The sequence below is a fragment of the Oryx dammah genome, unplaced genomic scaffold, assembly GCF_014754425.2.
Source record: "Oryx dammah isolate SB20612 unplaced genomic scaffold, SCBI_Odam_1.1 HiC_scaffold_20, whole genome shotgun sequence".
NCBI lineage: Eukaryota > Metazoa > Chordata > Mammalia > Artiodactyla > Bovidae > Oryx > Oryx dammah.
Genome location: NW_024070204.1, coordinates 47,479,675 through 47,502,682, shown reverse-complemented (window position 1 = coordinate 47,502,682; position 23,008 = coordinate 47,479,675). Strand labels below are relative to the sequence as shown.

The following is a 23,008-nucleotide window of genomic DNA, read 5'->3' as shown; positions in this document are numbered from 1 at the left end:
ACAAAATAAACTTTAAAACTGTAACAACATATAAAGAAGGACATTACATAATGATAAAGGAGCCAGCCCAACAAGACGATATAGTATTTATAAACATTTACGCACCCAACACAAGAGCACCTAAATGTACACAGCAAATATTAACAGTCCTAAAATCCCATTTAAAAAGAAAGCTACTCACTCAGCACAAACAGTTTTTCCTGCTGATGTATGTGCAGATACTAAAACAGACTGATTATTATCAACACACTGAATGGCTTCTCTCTGAAAAGCATCAAGAATGAATGGATATTCCTATAAAAAAAATTAATATATGTATGAAGATACCTTGCCACATTGGAACATACTTAAAACCAAGAGATGCTACCCCCAGAAGCATTATGGAAGCATTTATGAGTCTATTTGGGAAACATTCTATCCATTCTAAACATTCTGTCTATCTTTTAACAAGACAGAATATGTTATTTCTGCTGTCTCATCTTTCAATTATTATATTATGCTTACACATATACTAATTACAACACAATTATTACCATATATTAAGAACATGCTTTATGGGAGGCACTGTGGAACACAGTTCCCACATATTAATCTCCACAGCAACTCCTAACATAGGTATAGTTTTCTCTCCCAGATGGGAACACTGAGAGTCTGAAAAGTCAAGTCCTCAATGAAGTTCACTCAGCAGAGGTAGAATAATATATCTATCAGACTTTAAAAATTCAAGTTTACCACACAGTATTGCCTTTTTTACTTAAAGAAAATGACTTGGAAAACCTACACTACTCTCTTATAGTCTATCAGGGATTCAAGATGCATTTAGTATCAGCATTAGAGTTTAAGTTTCATTAGAAACTTAGGCTCCAGAACTGTATGCAAAACATATTGTACACATGCATTTTTTTCTAGAGAAAGATTGATACTTTTCACTAGATTGTTTGAAATGGCTGAGAATTATGCTTAAAAATCTTATCAGATGATGCTTGGTTTTCAGTATGGTTGTTTACTGATTTGGTTCTCACCATATCTGACTTCCAGTGGAAGCTTCAGAGTGTGTATCTACATACACATACACACACACACACACATGGAAATATAAAAATCTCATTTTAAAGTTTACCTTTAAGATTTTTAGGAAAACAGACTCACAAAACTGTACCAACTGTACCGCTCAAGGTACAAACCTTTGCAGCTTTTCCAACTCGAGGTTTAAGTGGTAGATAATCTTCATCTGCAGGAAGTGCAACCTGATGTTTAAAAAAAAAAAATTACCATTCAAGAATTGATGCATTCAGCATACCATAATTAATGATGGTTTGAAAAATAAAGGTGATGAACTAAAGTGTTGCTGATAGTCTTAGACACTACAAAATTAAATAACCATCTTCAAGAACAAGGCAAATGCAAATATTACAACAGTCCAAAAAGTGTTTACCTAATAGTTATGTAATCAAAAGCATTTAAGTCTACCTCCCAAAAGAAACTTTATTAAGTTCTAGGACTTATCTCAGCTATCTTTGTATATTCTGTATCTAATGTACTTCTTGACAATGAATGCTCAAAAAAGCTGAATGGACATAAAAAGGGATGCCACTATATGAAAGAAAACTATATAGAATAAAGTATTCCCTGGAAGAGGAAGTTAATTTTCCTCTAGTGAAGATTAAGATCCGCAGAGCAGTCCACAATATACCTAAATTTCCAAGACTTAGGCCAAGTAGTGTATAAATAATAAGGGCAAAGTAAGGTACACAAAGAAGTCAGAAATCATTTCTAAGAGCAAAATTTTAACAAACAATTATGAAATAAGATTAGCTGTCTTAGAAATATTGAGAGATTGTTGGTAAACTTGCAATTCAATTGCAATCAAGATGACATGTGCCGCATTTCAAAAAGCAGTAAGTGGAACCTGACTATAATTAAGTGAAACAATAAATTATGAAACCTAATGAAAAATGTGTTAAAAGAAATGTGACACTCTAAATGGAATCTATAAAGGGGTAGAATTTGGAAGCTTATCCAGCATGCACTACAAAAATTCAGGAGGTATTTTTATTAGTGAATGAACCTTTCTAGGGGATAGGAATAGTTTTCATCAATCTTTCCCACATATTCTCCTTTTATGACTCTAAGAAACTTGTAAGTAGTTTCTGATTCCCAGGTAGTTTGATAGTAAGAGGATTACTTATCCATTAATTTTAGGACATTTCCTTCTTTTGCTACACTATACCATGAGTATGAAAGTGACTCTGTTCTAAAGAGCACAATTGCTGGCACACTGACAAAATCAGATTTCTGAATCTGAAAATGTTGGGACTAGATCCTCAGTCATGGTGTGATCCGATTTCACTTCCCTCACATTTCTCCCTGATACTCGCTATGACATGAACAAAAAACATTAACACAAGCAATTAAGATTTTAACATCTCTGAGATTTAATAGCAACAGCAACAACAAATTGTGTTTTCACATGTATGAGAATCAGTTTTATTTTTATTCTCTAAAAACAGTGTAACACTAATATAAGACAGATAGGGAGAAGAGAAATCTACAGGGACTAAGGAGTCAGAAAAAAAGAAAACCAATAGAAAAATCAAACAGACTTAGCAATTAGTTATTGGTGATTTTTGTCAGAATAGTTCGAAAGACATAGAGAAAGAAGAAATCTAACTACAGTAGACTAAAAGATGACTGGAAGGCTAAGAAGTTGAGCAGGGATTTTCTAAGCAGAGCAATCAATTAACACCACTGAAAAAAAAGGACTATATATACATATATACATATACATATATATATATGTGTGTGTGTGTGTGGTGTTTCTCTTTATATTCAGTGAATAACAAAATGTGCCTGGTGTTCAAAAGATAGGTACTAAATGAGTAACTACAATGGTGAAGAAGAAAAACAACACAGTGGTTAAAAGGAAAACATATAACGAAAGAGAAGCTTTTAAATATTCGTATGCTGATAAGAAAGGGAAAACAGAAAAGGAAACACTAAAAACAGTCAAGGAAAAACGGAGTGATCCAAGTCTTTGTGGAAGCAGGATAAGATACAACCAAGAACACTGACGGAGCAACCCTCCTCAGCCTAAACAATGCAGTGCCTTTCCCTTGGAGTGGACGTGACTCCAACTTGGTATCTTTGAACCCCTAGATAAAGTAAAGGTGACCTGCTAAAAAAAGTGAGAGGAGATAACAGGATGTAGGGTTTCAGGATAATCATGGAGGACAGAAGGAACCTTTGACCTCCTGAGAGCTAAATTTGTGTTTGGCTTTTCTTGCCCACCTTTTTAAGACCACAGCTTCAAAGAGGGTCTCATGTAAGTGTTCAATGTATGATCTAATGGATATTATACCCACCAAACTAAGTGCTATTCTAAAGGAACACAAGGAAATTTCAAGTAAAATAATATTTTAAAAAAAGTCTCCAAATCTACATCAATTTTTGTTAATCTAGAATTATTTTGCTTATTCAATAAAGACTTCTAGTAAGATTCCCCAACTATCTGTAGTAATAACTTGTCAGGTTACATGGTAAAGGCAAGGGGGCTTAATAGAAAGAACTAGTGTTACAGTTTCCTTAAACTCTCAGTGACAAAAGGTTACCACAAGCTATCCTTGACCACCATCTTGTGGCGAAACAATGTAACTGCAATGTATCGGTTGGCAGAGCAAGATGAAGAAAGCACAGGACCTGTAAAACATCACTGTTACTGACTTTAGGAGCACGGGAATGAAAACGTACTAAACTAAATACCTACTCTGTGCTGGGTATCTTACCTAATTTTCTTATATAATCTTCAGAACAATCCTATGATGTAAATCTTATTATTCTAAATTTACAAATTAGAAAACTAACATCAGAGGTTAAGAAATTTACCCAAGACTGTAGTTAGGAAAAGCACTGTCAGTATCTGAGCTCAGGTCTGAATACAAAGCCCCAGCTCCTTCCACTAGACTATGTACTCTGCAGAAAAGCTACTAATTGTTTCCAAAGCCCTAAAGCTAAACCCCTTGCTCATCAGACTAGATAATCCAAAGCAAAATCCCACTTACACCACCAACTTAATCATACACTGTTTGTGCTTACCTCATGTGTACACCCTTCGACAGTTTCAACCGACTGTACTTTGACTCTGGGCATCAGGTCAGCCAAACTTAAAAAAAATTATTAAAATTACATTAAAATATCGATAAATTACTGAGAATTATATAGGCTGAGAATTCAAAATGATCAGCTAGCATCTCTTATTACAAATACAAAACAAAGAGACTCCACGTAATTATTTAAAGAATTATGTTAACTTAGTTCCAGTGACTATTTTAAATAAAAAGTACTTCTACAAAGCATCATTACTTCAAAACACAATGATGCTTATAAAAACCATTACATGATAGAAAGTATAAAATAAACTAGCCTAATACAGATGTTGTTATAATTTTTAAGTGTTCCTTAGTCTCATCAGAATCCTAGCCTAATACAGATGTTGTTATAATTTTTAAGTGTTCCTTAGTCTCATCAGAATCCTAGCCTAATACAAATGTTGTTATAATTTTTAAGTGTTCCTTAGTCTCATCAGAATCCTAGGTTTTATTCATCTAGGTTCTCTGTTTAGACTCTTAAAGGACATGACTGTGAATAAATTAAAGAAAAATAGACGTATTTCTGCACAAGATTTATTATCCTCTCATTGACTGTACTTTTGTTTTTACTTTGAATTAATAACCACACTTTGGGTAAAACTCAAGGGTTATTACAAGACACAACAATGATTTTAAATTATCAATATTATTTTGTAACCTATTCCACTAGCTTGGACAAACAGTGCATCTTAAATGTTTCAGGGACACATCTATCACCATCTATAATACCTACTTTTGCTAGTCACAACAGCTAACTGGTTAAAAAAACAAACCAAAAAAAACACTGGAGTAAATTTTCCATTGTAGTGCCAAGCTAGAATACGGCAAACAAGGAGGGAAAAGCAAAGTCAGGAACATCATAACAACAGGAAACAGGTCAACCTAAGAAACTAGCATCAATATCTAGAAAGTTTCAACTTTTGAAACGAGAGAAACATTAACTATTTCAACCTCAGATATCCATGGGTCTCCCTCATTGATAGCAGTCTTAAGATTCATAGCCACTCTACTGCTGCATGCAAGAGTGAATCTAATTCCTCCTAGTGCTCCTTCTCAAGTCAGTTTTATTCTTTCCTTTTATCCCACACTTCCAGTGATCCTCTTCTTGAGACATTAACAAATAAATGGAACATGTCATTTCTTCATTTTAAAAAATCAGGCTTCAGGACTTCCATGGTGGTCCAGTCGGTGAAGAATCCACCTTCAGATGCAGGGGACACAGGTTCGACCCCTAGGTCTGGGTAGATCCCACATGCCATGGAGCAACTAAGCCTGTGCACTGCAACTACTGAGCCCTCGCGCTGCAACCACTGAAGCCTGAGTGCCCAGAGCTCTTGCTCCTCGACAGGAGCAGCCGCCACAACGAGAAGCCAGTGCACTGCAATGAAGACTAGGCCCTCCTCCCACAACTTGCGAAAGCCCACACCCAGCAACAAAGATCTTGTGCAGACCAAAAAAAAACAAAAAAAATCAAGCTTCAAGACTCTTTCTTAAAATTGGATTCAAAAATATTAAAAAATCTCTCTTTTCTATACTGTTTTCCATTTCCTCAAACACAGATAAACATTTTAGTTATATGTCTATTTGAGTATATAAAGAATATTTACCTTCATTTCTCTAATTCAACAAACAGATTCATAAAGTAACAACATATAAGCAACTTTCAAACCTTCAGGTAACTACCCATCCGGAGTTACCAACATTTATGATAGTGGAAATACTACCTTAAATCTTCAGTTATTGACTCTTCCACCCTGGGTTTTTTTCCAAAAATAGGTTCATCAGCACCCTCGAAGTCTGCATCTCTCTTGTTTTTTCCAACATTAGTTGACTCTGATTGTAATTTACCATCAAAACATTTTCTGAAAAGTAAAGAGGTTAGAATGAATTCTGAAACAGCACTTGTTACCTTAAGGGCAACTCCCATATAATATTATCTTTGTAAAATATACACTATTACCAGAAAAAGTCACATAAATAGATGTTACAAACCAAAACTGGCTAGAGCCCAGAATACTCTAATTTTAACTAATAAAACTGAATATTACTCCTTTTTCATTTCATATTTTCTTGGAAATTCTTTTAAAAATATTTTGCAACTCATATTAACAACTACTAACAAAATATTCTTAAAAGTTATAAAACACTGTTATACATTTACATGAGCACTTTCAATAAACATTAAATGCTTTTCTAATGGCATAGTATCAATATTTTGGAGAAAAAAATTTTTATGTGGTTGGATTTACTGGTTAAAAGTAGTGACAATCAACAGTGCTTGGTAAATTGGACATCAATAGGGTAATTCAATCTGACCCTTCTGCTCATTTACACAAAAATCAATATAGATACTAGATCTAATTGTAAAAGGCAAAAACAACAAAGCCTCTAAAAGATAAAACAAGAAAACTATCTTTATGCTTTATTAAACAACATAAAATTATTAACCAAAAAGTAATTCTGATGAATTGGACTGCATTGAAACTAAGAGCTTCTGTAAATCAAAAGGTACTATTGAGAGGAAAGAGGTGGGAAGAGAGGTGGGAGGGGGGGCTCAGGATGGGGGACATATGTACACCCATGTCTGATTCATGTCTATGTATGGGAAAAACCACTACAATACTGTAAAGAAATTTGCCTCCAATTAAAATAAATTAATTTTTAAAAAAGAGGAAAGACAAAGTGAGAAAAAACACACATATAACTAACAAAAGGCATATATATCTAAAATACTGGAAGACTACAAATTTAAAAAGATAACCCAATTTAAAAATGAGCAAAAGACTAGAACAGGCCCTTTATAAGAGGATATCCAAATCACCAATAAGCATATGAAAAGAAGCTCAGAAACCATTAATTACAGGAAAATGGAAATCAGACTATACAGTATCACACTCTTAAATTTTAGATCTCAGAATCCTTTTCCAGTCTAAAAGTTATTCAGTATTCCAAGGAATTTTGTTTATGTAGTCATATCTATTGATAGTTACAATATTAACTATTAAAACTGAAAAAATTTTAAGTTTAGTTATTCATTTTAAAATGGCAATAACTATTAGAAGTTAGGGCTTCCCCAACGGGTCAGTGGGTAAGAAATCCGCCTGCAATGCACAGAGACACAGGAGACATGGGTTCAATCCCTGGATGCGGAAGATCGCCTGGAGAAGGAAATGACAACACACCAGTATTTCTGCCTGGAAAATCCCATCAACAAAGGAGCCTGGCAGGTTCCAGTCCATGGGGTGGCAAAGAGTTGGACAAGACTGAGCACAAGGCAATACTGAGGCATAACTGATCTATTAGAAGTTAACATAAATAACATTTTCGACAGAAAATAAGTATTTCCCCAAAAAGATTTAAATGAGAATAATGGCACTGTTTTCTGTTATTCCAAGTCCCTTTAATGTCTAGCTTAATAGAAGGCAGCTGGACTCTCATCTATTTCAACTTGTGATATGGTTTTTGGCTTAAGTAGATGAAGAAAAATCCAGTCTCATATAGTTGAAAAGCAGCAGACTTTTCAGATAACTGGGAATATTCCTCTGACCCCATATCAAAACTTAATCATACTTTGAAAAGTACTGTTAGAGCTACACTCAAATGGATTCATGTCAATGTATGGCAAAACCAATACAGAATTGTAAAATAAAATAAAAAATAAATTAAAAAAAAAAGAATTTTACAATGTTGAGCAAAAGCTAGACACACAAAAAAATATATGAATCCATTTACACTATGTCTACAAACAGGAAAAAAAAAGGTAACACGTGGTTATCATGTTAGTCACTTTTCTGGAGGGAAAAGAGGAGGGAATTCTACAATATTCTACTTTTCATCCCAAATGGGGTTACATTTGCATGTTCACTTTATAAGAATTTGTCCCATGACTTCCACACCTTTCCACATGTTTTATTTCAATAGAAAATTTTTTTTAAGAGCCAATGAATACTAGTATTGATCTATATGCTATAATCTTTCTATAACAAGTTTATTCTTTGATGCTTAGCAAAACCTGAAATATATAAGACATCTCACCCTCAAGTTAGTGGAATAGGTATTCACAGTTATCCCATATTACTTACATGAATCTCCTTTGGACAAGCCATTAATATCTTTGGCTTTCAGTAAAAGAAGACATTTAAATGATAATTATGATTCCTCTAATTTTAACATTTTATTATTCAGTCTGAATTAGTAAGCATCAACCAAACCATTGTAATAAAAACCTACTAGCAGTTAATGATAACTACAAAACAAAGAAATATAGTTCCTATACCTTTGAGAAGTTTAAAAACCTAACTTCATGGTGGAATCTTTTCCTTCAGAAGAGTTCCATTATTCTTTAATATTGTATTCTTATCTAAACAACTGAATCTGAAGCTAATCAAGTCTCTACATCAGTACTGTTTAAGATATATACATGCAATTACTGATATAACTTTAAATTTCTAGTAACCATATTAAAATAGTTTCAAAAGAAGCCAATTTTAATATATTTCATTTAACTTCAAATATACTACATATTAAAATTTTAATATATAAAAATAAAAATGAACTACTGGATATTTTTTATATCAGGTCATCAAAATACAGTGTATATTTTCTATTTACAACACATCTCAATTCTGATTAGCTACATTTAAGTGCTCAACAGCTACTGGTAGGTAGTAGCTATTACTGCAGTCCCCACTTATCTGTGTCTTTGTTTTCCAAGGCTTCAGTTACCCTGGGTCAAATGAGGTCCAAAAATATTAAATGGAAAATTACAGAGGTAAATTATTTGTAAGTTTTAAACTGGACACCTTTCTGAGCAGCATGCTGAAATCTTGTGCATTCCTGCTCCATCCCACATGAGACACGAATCATTCCTAGGCCCACAGCATCCAGCTTGTTAGTCACTTAGTGTCTGTCTAAGTTCTCAGATCACTGAACTGGTATGGCAGTGCTTGTGTTTAAGAAATTCTTGTTTTACTCAATAATGGCCCCAAGCTGCAAAAGTAGTGATGTTGGCAATTTTGAGAGCCAAAGAGAAGCTGTCAAGTGCTTACTTTAAGTGAAAAGGTGAAAGTTCTCAACTTATATTTTATTATTAATAATTTTAATCTCTTATCATGCCTAATTTATAAATTATGCTTTCATAGATAGTATTACATTAAAAAAAAATACTATATACATGTTTTGGTACTCTCCAAGGTTCCAGGCATCCAGTGGAGCTCTTGGAACCTATCCCACTCAGATAAGGGATTGTTCAGTTGCTAAGCCATGTCCCCATGGACTGCAGCATGCTAGGCTTCCCTGTCCTTCACCATCTCCTGGAGTTTGCTCAAACTCATGTCCATTGATTCTGTGATGCTATCCGACCGTCTCACTCTCTGTCGGGGCCTTCTTCTCCAGATAAGGGGAGGGGACTACTATACATTGGATAGTTTAGCTCTAGATGTAAGGACTGCTACTGCTAAGTTGCTTCAGTCGTGTCCGACTCTGTGCGATCCCATAAACGGCGCCCACCAGGCTCCCCCGTCCCTGGAATTCTCCAGGCAAGAACACTGGAGTGGGTTGCCATTTCCTTCTCCAATGCATGAAAGTGAAAAGTGAAAGTGAAGTCACTCAGTCATGTCCGACTCTTTGCGACCCCATGGACTGCAGCCTACCAGGCTCCTCCATCCATGGGATCTTCCAGGCAAGAGTACTGGAGTGGGTTGCCATTGCATAATTGAGGATAGAGAAGCTAGTTAAATGATAGTATAAGAGCAATTTCAGGATGTGAGAAACCATACAGGACAAATGAGCTGGTTTCTCCTCTCATCTACACTTCCAGAAGAAATCAACAGCATAAGGAAAAAAGAGACTTGTAAAATAAAGGACTTTAGGGATGTAACAGGGGCCTCTCAGGTAGTGCTAGTGGTAAAGAACCCACCTGCCAATCCAGGAGACATAAGAGACGTGGGGTCAATCCCTGGGTGGGGAAGATCCCCTGGAGAGCAGGGCAACCCACTTCAGTATTCTTGCCTGGAGACACCCACAGACAGAGGAGCCTGGCAGGCTATAGTCCACTGGGTCTCAAAGAGTGGGACACTGCTTAGCAACTGAGCACGCATGCATGCATCTTCATAACATAATAGTTGCCCATTCAAACTACAGAAATTAATTATTTCTGTTTGGAAAAAAACAAAAATCATCTGTCCTTCCTCATTTTCCCTGAAAAGGTATCCAAAACTACTAAACCCTCTAACTTAATGACAGAGGAAGACTTTTTTTTTTCTCTTTTCTGTCATTCTTTCTTACATGTGACATTTCACATTCTTTGATTGTTCTGATGTCCCTCTAATCTCTGTCATGTGTATGAAAACTACACATTCCCAGAGAAATCTTCACTTCAAACAGTACCAATTCAAGTAACATCCAGATATATACCCTCAGTTCTGGTATTACTTAAATCCAAATTAAAACTGCCCAGTGGATACTTCAATACGGATACACTATCATCACTTCACTTTGCCTTGAGCCAAATTAATTTTCAAATCAAAGTCACCTATAAATTTCCCTATTTTTCTTCTTCCTGATATCCAAATTCAAAACATCTCTTTTGACCCCCTTTCCATTGTTCTCATTAAATTAAGCCTGTCAATTTTTTCCTTTACAACATATCGTTTTCCTTCCTTCTGTCACCTCCTGAGCTGAAGTCCTTATAATCTCATAATTAGACCATTTAAATACTTTTTAATTTACTTTTACTATCAGTGCCTTTCCTCTTTAAACATATCAACAAATGCTACCAAATTAATTTTTCTAAACTAACATTCTACTTCTCCAGTTACCAAGTTACATGTTCCCTGGGCACACTCCCCGACACACACTGGGTTTTTTAAAAATAAAAAGTCATCTGCCTGTTACTCAAGGCTCCTCATAATCTAAAACCAATTTATATCCTCTGCCTTATCTCTTGTAGTCCTAAGCAAACACTTCCTCTAGGCCAATCCGTGCTACCAAAAACATATATATATATAAGCATTAATAAGGAATTATTTCCTCAACTTAGATAGCTTCTTGCATGTAAGGCTCTCTGGACACCACAGATACCACTTTTCTGAACTTTAATAGCACTTCACTGTACATACAGCTTATTATATTCCAATCTCCTACTCTTTAAAATATGTATCTGTTCCACTTCCTTACTTCAAATAAAAATTCCTTGAAAGTAAAATTATGTCTAACTTAACTCAAGCATCTACTGGGTATCTTCCTCCAATGTCAAGAGTAAATTTTGTTCATTACCAAGGAATCATCTTATTTTAATTGACGTTTCAGGGACCAGTAATTTTTTAGGTTTTTCTTAATGAAATCAAAGAAAGTCAGCATCTAAGAATCCAATATATGCTAAGCACTGTTAGGCGCTTTACACATACTATCTCATTTAATCTTCACCAAAATCCTAGTGGTCGGCGCTATCACCTCATTATGAGCAAGAAAACTCCAGCTTGGAGACTGAATTTCTCTCCCTTCTGCTGCTATTTGCCCTGTCCTCTCCAAGTCACATTTTCTAAGCCTCTTAACCCTTTACTCAACTGGTGATTCGTTTCGTGTATTAAAGGCTCTGTGCCCAGTTGGTGCTGGTGCTGCGGGTGCAAAAGTTAAGAAAAAGCTGCCATGCCCTCACGACCCCACGGGTAGAGTCAGGCAGGAGCAGAGTCAGGCCTCACGCCGGCATCAGGGAATTGCAGGGCCAGGAACCCACGCTGCCTGCGGTCACCGGGAAACGCCAAGACCCAGCGTCCTCAAACCAACATTCTTCCTCCCTCTTCATTTTTCTCAACCCCCTTCACTTCCCTACTCCAATCATGTACACCCTACACCCACCCCACTTCTCGAGGTCTTCAAAAGACAGTACGATTTTCTTCCTTTAACACTGGTGTCATCTTCCTTACCCGGTCTTTTCTGCAGACCCTGGCGGACCCTTCCATTTCCCCTTCTCCTTTTCCTTGTCTTTTTTGGCTCCAGGAGCCGTGGTCGAGTCGTCCTCGAACACGCTGAAGAGCTCATCCCCGAAAGCGTCAGCCATCTTTCGAAGCGGCGAGACCCAATTTCCCTCCTACCCACAATGCTCCGCGACCGCACCGACAGTGACGACAGTGAGGCTAGGAGAAGCCTCAACAGGGGCCCGCAAGTGATAAAATTAGTGGAGTTACACAGTCGCCGAGACTTCTTCCACGCTTCCTTTTTCTTCTCTGATTTTTCCTTTCCTTTCCCACTGGCGGAGGAACAACTCCGTGGCTAAGAAAGGAGATCAGCCAGGATTCCCGGCAAGCCACAGACACCTGTGGGGCGGAGAGGAGGCGGGATCTTGGTGAGCCCGACCAATTACGAAGCAGCGGTCGTCCAGGCCCGAGAAGCCCGGATTGAGGGCGCAAGGTGGCGGCGTGGGAGTGGGGGAATGTGAAGATCTGTTGGAGGCCGTACGGGAGTGGTGCCGGCAGCTGGGCAGGGAGGGGTCTTCTGCCACAGCTGCAACATGGGTGGCAAGAACAAGAAACACAAGACGCCGGGGGCCGCGGCGGCCCGGGCTGCCGTGTCTGCTTCCAGAGCCAAATCCGCCGAGGCCGGAGCTACCGGGGAGGCCCAAAACAAGAAGCCAGTGTCCAGGCCGGCCCCAGCCGCCGCTGCCAGCACCAGGGAGCCCCGGGTCAAGCAAGGTACGAACGATCAGGCCCCGGACTCCTCCGGAGCCTCAACTACCAGTCCCGAGGGAGAACCTTTCGCACGTGGGCAGACCCTCGATCTTAAAATTTATTTCACACCCCGAGCTGCTGTCTCCCCATCTGGTAGCCTTGTTTTAGATTAGTGTAGGCTGTTCGGGCCTCCAGAGTTCCGACGGTAGCGTCCTCCACCTAACCTCCATTTGCCTTGAGAAGAAACAAAAAAAATTTGCATTAGCTCTCGTTTCTGCAGGGATCAGTCCTGAGCCGCCCTCTAAACTAGCGAGGCGAATGCAGAGTTGTTAACCTCCCAGAGCCAGACCCTTTTCCTCCTTGCTTCTCAGACCATTTTCAGCCACGATGTAGCGTTTCCACGTGTTATGGAAAAATCAGTAGTTAATAAGAATTTCAGCTCTTACACCCCGAATATGGTTATAATCTATTGTAAAATTTGTCAGCGTTCTTTTCCGCAGCAGTGCATTTTTGCTTCTTGTGCATTTTGGTTTGATAACTCATCTTGGGGATTGCCAGTTCTGGCTGCGGATCAACGGGCCTCTTTTACAGCTGATTTCAAAAGATGGACAGTTATACGCTATTTTGTTCTGCTTAGCGTGTTTGCTTGTTCTTACAGAAATATTCGTCCAACAAATATGTATTGAAAACCTCCGTGTACGGGATGAGCAAAAGAAATAATCACTACTCTTGGAGCTTGCCAGTCTAATGGCAGTAGTTACACAAACATTGCTTTATGATTGTTAAGTGTGGCTAGGAAAGAGAACGTTACAGGGTAATCTGATTTTTACTGGGAAAAAGGAGGACTGTTGGATGGTGTCTTTGAGAAAGTGATGGTATTGGGGGGATGGATTGGTATTAACTCCATGAAAAATGGGGGGAATAGTATTTCTGTGCAGGAAGAACACTACATGCCAAGATCTTGTGTCAGGAAAGAGCATGGGCCTTTGAGATACTCAGAACGTAAACATTGCCTAAGGAGGAAAGGAGATGAGACTGAAGTAGGGGGTAACAAACTTTCACTTAGAAGATGAATAATAATTCTTTGTCCTGCAACTTATCATAATAGTTTAACTACAGAATTGCTATGCCTCAATTGGAAATGTATAGTATTTTTTTCTTGACGATTCTGTGGCACTTTTACTCTGTGAATCAACCTCTTCCTTTTTGTGCTGTTCCTCTGAGTTCTTTGAACTTTCTAATAGTCATTTGTTGTGTTCTTTGGCTCCCAGTCCCCCAACCCCAAAATGTGACAGTTGCTGAACGTGTCAGTCTAACAGCATGATTCCCTCTCCAGCCCTTCCAGAAGAACTCATCTACTTCCGTTACTTCCATCTTTTCCTGTGTAGGTGACTCCTCAATCAGCACGCCCAGTCGTGGTCTTTATTCCAAGCTCAAGTCAGCCATTTCTACACTGACTTGGAGATCTGGCCCTACTTTGCAAGCATGTCAAATTTAATAACATGGCTAATTACTCTCTCCCAAACTAGCTTCTCCTGTGACTTCTTTGTTTCTGTTTTTCCATATTCCTCTCTATTCAGTGTCGGTAGTTATATTTTTATGCCTTCCCTTCTTCTTCACATCCAATCAGTTCTCAAGCTCCATGTAGTCTTTGTTGATTTGTCTTCCCTGTATGCCCCTTTTCACTTTTGATTTATACTATTCATACCTCATTTTAGGCACTCATGAATTTCTGGAGTATGAGCGCAGCCTTCTAATGGATCTCCCTAGCTGTGTTCTTTTTTCCTCCTGCAGTCTGTCCTGCATAAAGGAATGGATTGATCTTCAGAATCACTGCATTGGTTATATTACTTCCCAAGTTGTTCTACAGCATTTTTACTGACATTGAGATAAAGTACCACCCATTCAGCTTGTATCTGAGACCACCCTTTCTAGCCTTTTTACTAGTTCCTGTATTGTGTGTGTATGCTCTATGTGTGTAACTCTTTGTGAGCCTGTGGACTATAGCCCACCAGGCTTCTCCGTCCATGGCATTTTTCAGGCAAGAATAGTGGAGTGGGTTGCCATTTCCTCCTCCAGGAGATCTTCCCAAACCAGGGTTGAACCCAGGTCTCCTGCGTCTCCTGCTTTACAGGCAGATTCTTTACTCCTGAGCCACCAGGGAAGCTAATTCTGGTATTCACCTATAACACTTTCTGTGTGTTTTCACTGCCCCAAATTCAGCTTTTGGCTTTCTTCGTCCTTGTGTTTATTCTTGCCATTTTCTTTTATGGAATGGCATCTATCCCTAACACTGTCTACCAGAATCCTGTAATACCCACCTCAGATAGCAACTACTTTTTAAATTCTTCCTATTTCCACAGCTCGTGTATCATCGATGTTTGAATCACTCTTTTTGATATTTAGATCTGAGGAATTACATATTTTATCTGTCCTACAAAATTATAGGAGGTAAGAACTGTTTCGTGGATACGTATTAATATCCCTCAATCTCTACTCAAATGTTCTGAATATAGTCATCCAAAAAATTTCTTGGATAAGTGACAAGGAAAAATCACAGAAATTAAGACCAAGAAATCGAGAGAACATGAGAGGTTATCTACCAAATTTGTAGAAAATTTCATGTAACCATAAATCAATATCTGTATATATAGGAGATAAATAAAATGTTGCAATGTGATTTCCACTTTATTTTGTTAGTTTTCTTTTTTCTGTTTGGATATTTTTATATATAATAGGCTTACCTGGAAGAAAAAGTGACAAAATACACAGAAAAAATTACCTCTAAACTCTTTTTTGTTCCTAATGTAAATGTTAGTATTTTACTCCCCTTCCACCTCCCTTTGTCTTTTCAAACAATTTGAAGAATTGTACATAGCATATGTCCTCAAAATTGAACTCTCATCTATATAGAAATTGACTAGTGCTACAGAATAGTTCTTGGCGCAGTTCGGGTGTTCTTCCACTTCTGTTTTTTCATTTCTTTTGTTCATCAAATAATTCTTGAAGAGCTGCTATGTGTCAGGAAAGATTTGAGGTACAGAGGATACCGTAAGAACAGAACAGCCTGAGATTACTGCTTATATGACTGAAGATTGGTGGAGGCTACTCACAACCATAAGGCTTGCGTTTATGAAAATTATTAAACCTAGTTGAGACTTAAAATCTTAAGAGGGAAATAAGACAAGGGGACTGATGTCTTGAATGAATTCATGAAAGCCATTATAAATATTTTTTTGGGTCACCAAAATAAAACAGAAAAAGTGCGGTCAAGGAAAACAGTGTCTTGGTAAAGAATAAATCAGTGGTACAGTCTGTTTGATTTAGAACAGAAATGGCTTTTTTGAGGAATCCTGCTGAGATGATTTGTAGCAACCAGCTATTACATCTGGAGAAAGAGTGAGGCTTAGGGAACAAAGGCGAAGGCCCGAAGGTGGGAACTTGAAATGAAGTAGTCAGACAAAGTCTGTGTGGGTGGAGTGAAAGACCGGGGACTGGTGTTGGTATTAAATGGGGAAGAGACCTTAGCTAGGATTAGTCAGGTAGCTGTGGCTCTGTGGACTTCCTCAGACACCCTGACTGCTTCGATTATGCGTTGGTACCCCACTCCAGTACTCTTGTCTGGAGAATCCCACGGACGGAGGAGCCTGGTGGGCTGCAGTCCATGGGGTCGCAAAGAGTCGGACACGACTGAGCGACTTCACTTTCACTTTCACGCATTGGAGAAGGAAATGGCAACCCACTCCAGTGTTCTTGCCTGGAGAATCCCAGGGACAGGGAGCCTGGTGGGCTGCCGTCTATGGGGTCGCACAGAGTTGGACACGACTGAAGTGACTTAGCAGTAGCAGTAGCAGCTCTCATTTATTCTCCAGATACTCTGTAGTTCCCCTTTATAGCTTACTTGGATAATTAGTTGCTTAATTACTTCATCAAAATAGCACTGTGAGGACAAGACTGAGTCTTATTCCTGACTGGATCTCTTGGCTGATTTGGATGCTCTTGCAGATGTGTGCTGTTGGTCAGAAGGGAGCCAGGGTGCCTCAATCCACCGATCACCAGCATCAGCATCTCACAGTGAATGTCTCAGTGATAGTAGATGGTTACAATCACTGTATGATGTAAAATGCAATACTGTGTAAAAGGAATATATTCTAAGAGTATTGGGCAACAGGAAACTGATTCTGGCTGATGCCTCTTCTTCCTCACTGAGTCGTCTTGAGGAAATTACTTAGTTTTTCTGTGCTTCAGCTTTAATAAGTATTTCTGAGAGCCAGTTACATAAGTTCCATTGTCCATGTATAGTCATTATAAATTGAAATGCTTAGTGCATTTGCCTTGAAGATATGTACTACACACTAACTTCCTTATTTCCAGTCAAATTTCCAGTAACTCCCTTCTTCTGAAACAAAACCAAAACTTGGAGAATGGTTCCTAAACAGCAAAAAAGGTAACTGTCATACATCTTACGCAGGTTACTTGGCAAAAGAATGGGGACCATTTTTATTGCATGCCCTTTTGACTTAGGATTGTATTTGAAAATAGGATTACTCATGTCCAAGTTTTGATATCTATTTTCTTCTGGTGCCATCACTCTTTTCCTAGGTAACAGATTAGAATTTGGGACTGGGGAGCTGTTAGGTTTCCATTCTGAAAGTTGGCTGGCTGATAGGAGAGGAGACCAATTTAAGAGTCTCAGAGAATTGGGAAGGCTCTGCAAGCCTGTTGGCACAATAATAGATATTCATAATAAATATTACATCATGAAATGCTTTGAATTTTGCTTATTGTAGTATTATTATGGCAGAAAGTGTAGAAGGACTTCTTTCAGATTGTTTTAAAATGCATCTCAAAGTTTGGAGTTTTTATTCATATTGATTAAAAAACATTTGTTAGCATGTTTTAGGAAGAATTTGAAAATGAAAGGGCCTTACTGGTTAACTTGATTTAATTGCTAATTTCCCTGGCATGATCTCATTATTACTTCAGTTTCTCAAAGTATTGATTAAAATGAAAGCACACCATTTTCAGAGACCCTGACTGACACCCAGGGAATGCACAGCAGTATGAATGTTCATTCCCCTCTTGATGTTCTGATCTTGATGTTCTAGATCTTCTTTTATTGGCCCTCTGGAAGTTTGCAGTATAAACTGACCTCAAGCAAGTGATATGATTGGATGTTTTAGGTGCAATACTTGGAGGAGACAAATGAGAACTGACTGCAGTCTTCAGTTCACTAAAAGACAAAACCAATCCAGGGTCTCCTGATGGTCCAGTGAATAGAACTTGGCATTTTCACTGCCAAGTTCAGTTACTGGTTAGGAAACTAAGATCCTGCAAGTGGTGTGGCACTGCCAAAACAAGAAAGAAAATAAAGCAAAAGTTACTAAAGGAATTTACAATCTTACCTCTGACAGTAACACGTCAACCTTGAACTGTTTCTCAGTATTCTCTCGGTAATGAAACATCCATCTGTAGAAAAGGTTAATGGTTGGGGGCCGGAGTTGGGGGGAGGGGGTTGCCTCTGCATGGGTTTAGGGATTGATTAGTATGCTAAATTTGTGAATGAATTTACTACAACTGGTAAGACCCCCAGAAATGATTAAAGACTGCTGATATGTACTCTATGACCATTGACATTAGTTTATGAACAAGGTTACTAGGATTAAGGTACAGTCTGAGACTAAAAGATGAGGAAAACCATACTATACCAGAATTCTTGTTATCTTTTAACATATTTACTAGTGTTTTAAAATGAACAACCTGCTGTAAGTCAACAGAGACTAAAATCCTTGAATTTAAAATTATAACAAGCAACTCTTTAATGTTAGGTTTCTCTAAGTGAAAAAAAAAATTCTTGTTTTAAGATTTATAAAAGCAGAGTAACTAGGTTTTGTACTAGGATTATTTTTATATAGCTGTGGTCTCAAAAGTGTGCTCAGGGGATCCTGGGGAATTATTGAGACCTTTCTAGCCAAGGCTTAATGAGATCAAACTATATTCATAGTCTAAAATGTTATTTGTCATTTTCATTTATATTTTCTCACTAGTGTACAGTGACTACTTGATGTGTAATGTTATAGAAGATTAAATGCAGAAGCTAGACATTAAGAGATTTGCGAAAGTAGAAAAGTTTTTTTATCTAATAAAAAATCTTTTCATAAAAGTAATACTTATTTTAACACATAGTAAAATTTATTTTCAATGAATTAATGTTTTTGAGTTTTTCTCTTTTATCAATATGTGATAAATATCGCTATTATAACCCACATAAACAAAAAGTACTTGGGATCTTCAGTCATTTTTAAGAGAGAAGGAGATCATGAGACCAAAGTTTGAAAATAAACTTTATTCCTTCCTGGTTAGTCATTGTTAGAAGACTGATAACATATAGTATTTCTATTGACTGGAACAGACTTGACAACTATAGCAGATTCAGTAGTGTTCACCCAAACATTCACGTCTACCTGGAACCTCAGAATGTGATCTTTTTTGGAAAAAAGATCATTGCAGATGTAATTGGTTAAGGATCTCGAGATGAAATCATCCTGGATTTAAGGAGAGCCCTAAGCCCAGTGACTAGGGTCCAAAGAAAGGAGAGGGAGATTTGGACACAGACAGAAGGAATAAGGCCATGTGAAGGCCCATTTTAGGAGTGAGACAAGCCAGGAAACACCTGGGATCGCCAGAAGAAGGAAGAAAAGAGTTACCTCGAGCCATCAGATGAAGTATGGTCCTACTGACACCTTGATTTTGGACTTCTAGCCTCCAGAATTATGAGAGAATGTTTCTGTATATTCAGCCACCAAGTCCATGATAATTTGTTTCAGCAGCCTTGGATACTGATACAGCAACCTTGTACTCAGCAGGAGACATGATAGGTGCTCCCACTTCCTTTTTCTCTTCAGAGTTACCCATCTTCTCTGCCAGGAATCAAATATCCTCTAAGAGGTCTTCCTTCAGCTAGCTGCTGAAGCATTTGCACTCTGTGAGAAACTAGTTAACCCAGAGAATGCTAAACAGTAAAATGTTTTCAAAAATTGAGCAGTATTGCTGCCTTCTGGATTGGGTTATTTGGTAAAGTGGAAAAGAAAGAGTTGAGATCAAATATGTAATATTTAGTGATCTTTAGACAAAAATTAAAGTAGTGTAATGGATATTGATCATTAAATTACCTTGACTATTTATTGTCTGTTATGTATAGGTCCGAAAATTTACAGTTTTAATTCTGCAAATGATTCTGGTGGTCCTGCAAATCTGGATAAATCTATTCTGAAAGTGAGTACCCACGTTTTGAGTCATTCCAAGAAATGTTACCTTAAAAAAAAAAAAGTACTCTTAAATGTAAGCAAATGATGGGATATTTTAAAATTTGTAAATAGTACACTAATTACTCATCTATACGAAATAAAAAGTAAATCATACTTTTTATGGTAAAAAGTAAATGATAAAAATACTTTTATGATAAAATTAAATCATCTGTTGAGAGCCTCTAAGAAATTAAGGAAGAGCTGGGTAAGGTCCAGACTTCTAAGTCTAGCATACACATCCCTTCAGATCTGACTTGGCATACCTTTCCAGCCTTCTCCATTACTCTCCTCCACTTGAAATTTTAGTTCACATCTCATTGTTCCCCTAAATCCCATATGATTTTATGACTCCAGGCTTTTGTCCATAGGCTCTCTGGCTAGAAAGCTCTACTTCCCCTTCTTATGTCTTAATAATGACATGCTGGGTTATAGTTTTTCTATATGTTTCTTGTGCTAAACTGAATTCCTAAAGTATGTTTTTGTGCCTTGCTCATAGTGAGCATTCATTAAAGATGTGACCAAAGGAAGATATATTTGAGGGTAGATGGTTATGTAATCTTAAGTATATGGAAACAACAGAAGATAAAATGGCCAGTAGGAAAAAAATTGAAGACAAACAGTGGAAGCCAAAATAGTTTGTGTAATCTAATATTACAATTTATGTTAGTATAAGTTTTTACTTGATTTGCCCCTCTTTTAGGATTGCATGCATTCTTTCAGGCAGTGTGCTTAGGTTGCTTTATATTAAGGCACATTTCTGGGTTCCTTCCCCAAGGATTCAGATTCAACATATTTAATAAGGCTTAGGAATCTGTCTCTGTGGTGGCAACATAAGGGTGGTCCAAGGAAATGTCATGAGATACATGGCTTCAAGAGGCTTTGTAAAAGGATTTTTGTCTTGCCAGATATTGTTGTTTTTATCATACCTCATTTTTCCTTAAATATGTGAAAGGAATGTGATACAGTGAATGGTATTCCAATATAATCACTGTATCTGATTTCAGCTGAAATTCTGGGCTTGGTTGGTAGGGATATAGAAAACTGATTCCTTCTAATTATTTAATTATTAAATGTTATTTAGTAATTCATCTTCTAATTGACATGATCTTTTTGGTCTCAATAGGTGGTAATTAATAACAAACTAGAGCAAAAAATTATTGGAGTGATAAATGAACATAAAAAGCAAAATAATGACAAGGGAGTGATTTCTGGAAGACTTACTGCCAAAAAATTACAGGTATTTTGCAAACTTTTTTTTAAAGTTACTTATTTTCAGTGGAGCACTTAAAAAAATTTTTTTTTCATTGAAAGACAATTGCTTTACAGAATTTTGTGGTTTTCTGTCATACATCAGTAAGAATCAGCCATAGGTACAACCCATGTCTCCTCTCTCCCAGACATCCCTCCCATCTCCCTCCCAACCCCACCCTTCAGCCTGTCGCAGAGCCCTGTTTGAGTTCCCTGAGTCATATAGCAAATTCCCGTTTTCTATCTGTTTTACACATGATATTGTAAATTTCTGTGTTATTCTCTCCATACATCTCCCCTTCTCCCTCCTCTCCTTCCACCTTGTCCATAGGTCCATTTGCTATGTCTCTTTCTCCCTTGCTGCCCTGAAAATAAATTCATCAGTGCCATCTCTTCAGATTCCATATATATGTGTCAGTAATGATATTTATATTTCTCTGACTTACTTCGCTCTGTATAATGGGCTCTAGTTTCGTCCACCTCATTAGAACAGATTCAAATGCATTCCTTTTTATGGCTGAGTAGTATTCCATTGTAAATATGTACCACAGCTTCTTTATCCATTCATCTGTCAGTGGACATCAAGGTTGTTTCTGTGTTCTAGCTATTGTAAATAGTGCTGCAGTGAACATTGGGATACATGTGTCTTTTTCAGTTTTGGTTTCCTCAGGGTATATGCCTAGGAGTGGGATTGCTGGGTCATATGGTTTTTAAGCTTTTTAAGGAGTCTCCATACCATCTTCCATACTGGCTGTATCAGTTTACATTCCCACCAGCAATGCAAGAGTGTTCCCTTGACTTTTCAGCTTCCATTGAAATTTCATGTAGATTAGTTCCATCTGCAAAAATGAGAAAGAAGTTGTGCCAAATGTGAGTGTACACATTAAAATAGTGATATGAAAATTACATCCCCCAAATTATGTTGGACTTGTAGTGGGCACTTTGCTTACATTTTCTCTGACACACCAGTGCTGGAAGGTATTTTGCCCCATTTTTCAAATGAAGAAATTGAGGCTTAGAAGGATTACATAAATTATAGCCTGAGGTTGTTAATTACTAAATAGCAAAATAAAAAGGCTTCTCTGATGGCTTAGAAGTAAAGCCTCTGCCTGCAATGAGGGAGACCTGGTTTTGATCCCTGGAGAAGGCAATGGCAACTCACTCCAGTACTCTTGCCTGGAAAATTCCGTGGGCTACAATCCATGGGGTCGAAAAGAGTTGGACACGATTGAGCTTTTCACTTTTCACTTTCAAAATAAAAGCAGTATGAATTTCAACCCAGTCTTGCCCAGATCTGAAAATGTTTTAGAAAGTACATTAAAAAGTTTTACTTTTTATATGAACATGTTCACTGAAGCACTGCTTATGATTTAAGAAACAGAAAACATTCCAAGTGAGCACCAGTAGGAAAATGTATAGTTAGATTATGATATATCTATCCAGTGGAATATTCTGTAACTATTACAAGTGATGAACAATTTCTAATAATTTGGGAAGATGCTTAGTTATAATGTTAAATAAAATTTGTTTTTAAAAAAATCACAGAAAAATGACTGAAGGACCCACATTGCATTGCAAACAGTATCTTTGGATAGTGAGAATATGAGCAATTTCTCCTGGTCCTTTTTTATTTTTCTGTAGT

The 23,008-nt window shown here is 37.5% G+C and overlaps 2 protein-coding genes across 4 annotated transcripts in view; one reads left to right on the top strand and one right to left on the bottom strand.

The window, feature by feature from the left end:
• The window catches only part of MTREX (Mtr4 exosome RNA helicase), a 93,078-nt gene extending 80,598 nt beyond the window's left edge, over positions 1-12,480 (bottom strand). The window contains exons 1-5 of one of the 2 annotated variants that reach the window (XM_040262535.1): positions 12,071-12,480; positions 5,870-6,007; positions 4,093-4,159; positions 1,185-1,247; positions 182-294 (exon numbers count right to left, since the gene is read on the bottom strand). In XM_040262535.1, the coding sequence (XP_040118469.1) occupies positions 182-294; positions 1,185-1,247; positions 4,093-4,159; positions 5,870-6,007; positions 12,071-12,204 (515 nt within the window). In that variant the 5' untranslated portion in view covers positions 12,205-12,480. Of the gene's footprint in view, positions 1-181; positions 295-1,184; positions 1,248-4,092; positions 4,160-5,869; positions 6,008-12,070 lie in introns of those variants that run through there. The other variant, XM_040262536.1, reaches the window with a different exon arrangement.
• Positions 12,459-23,008, top strand: part of DHX29 (DExH-box helicase 29) — a 46,994-nt gene continuing 36,444 nt past the window's right edge. For both annotated transcript variants that reach the window (XM_040262534.1, XM_040262533.1), the window contains exons 1-3: positions 12,459-12,835; positions 20,013-20,086; positions 21,242-21,355. In XM_040262534.1, the coding sequence (XP_040118468.1) occupies positions 12,655-12,835; positions 20,013-20,086; positions 21,242-21,355 (369 nt within the window). In that variant the 5' untranslated portion in view covers positions 12,459-12,654. The remainder of the gene's footprint in view (positions 12,836-20,012; positions 20,087-21,241; positions 21,356-23,008) is intronic.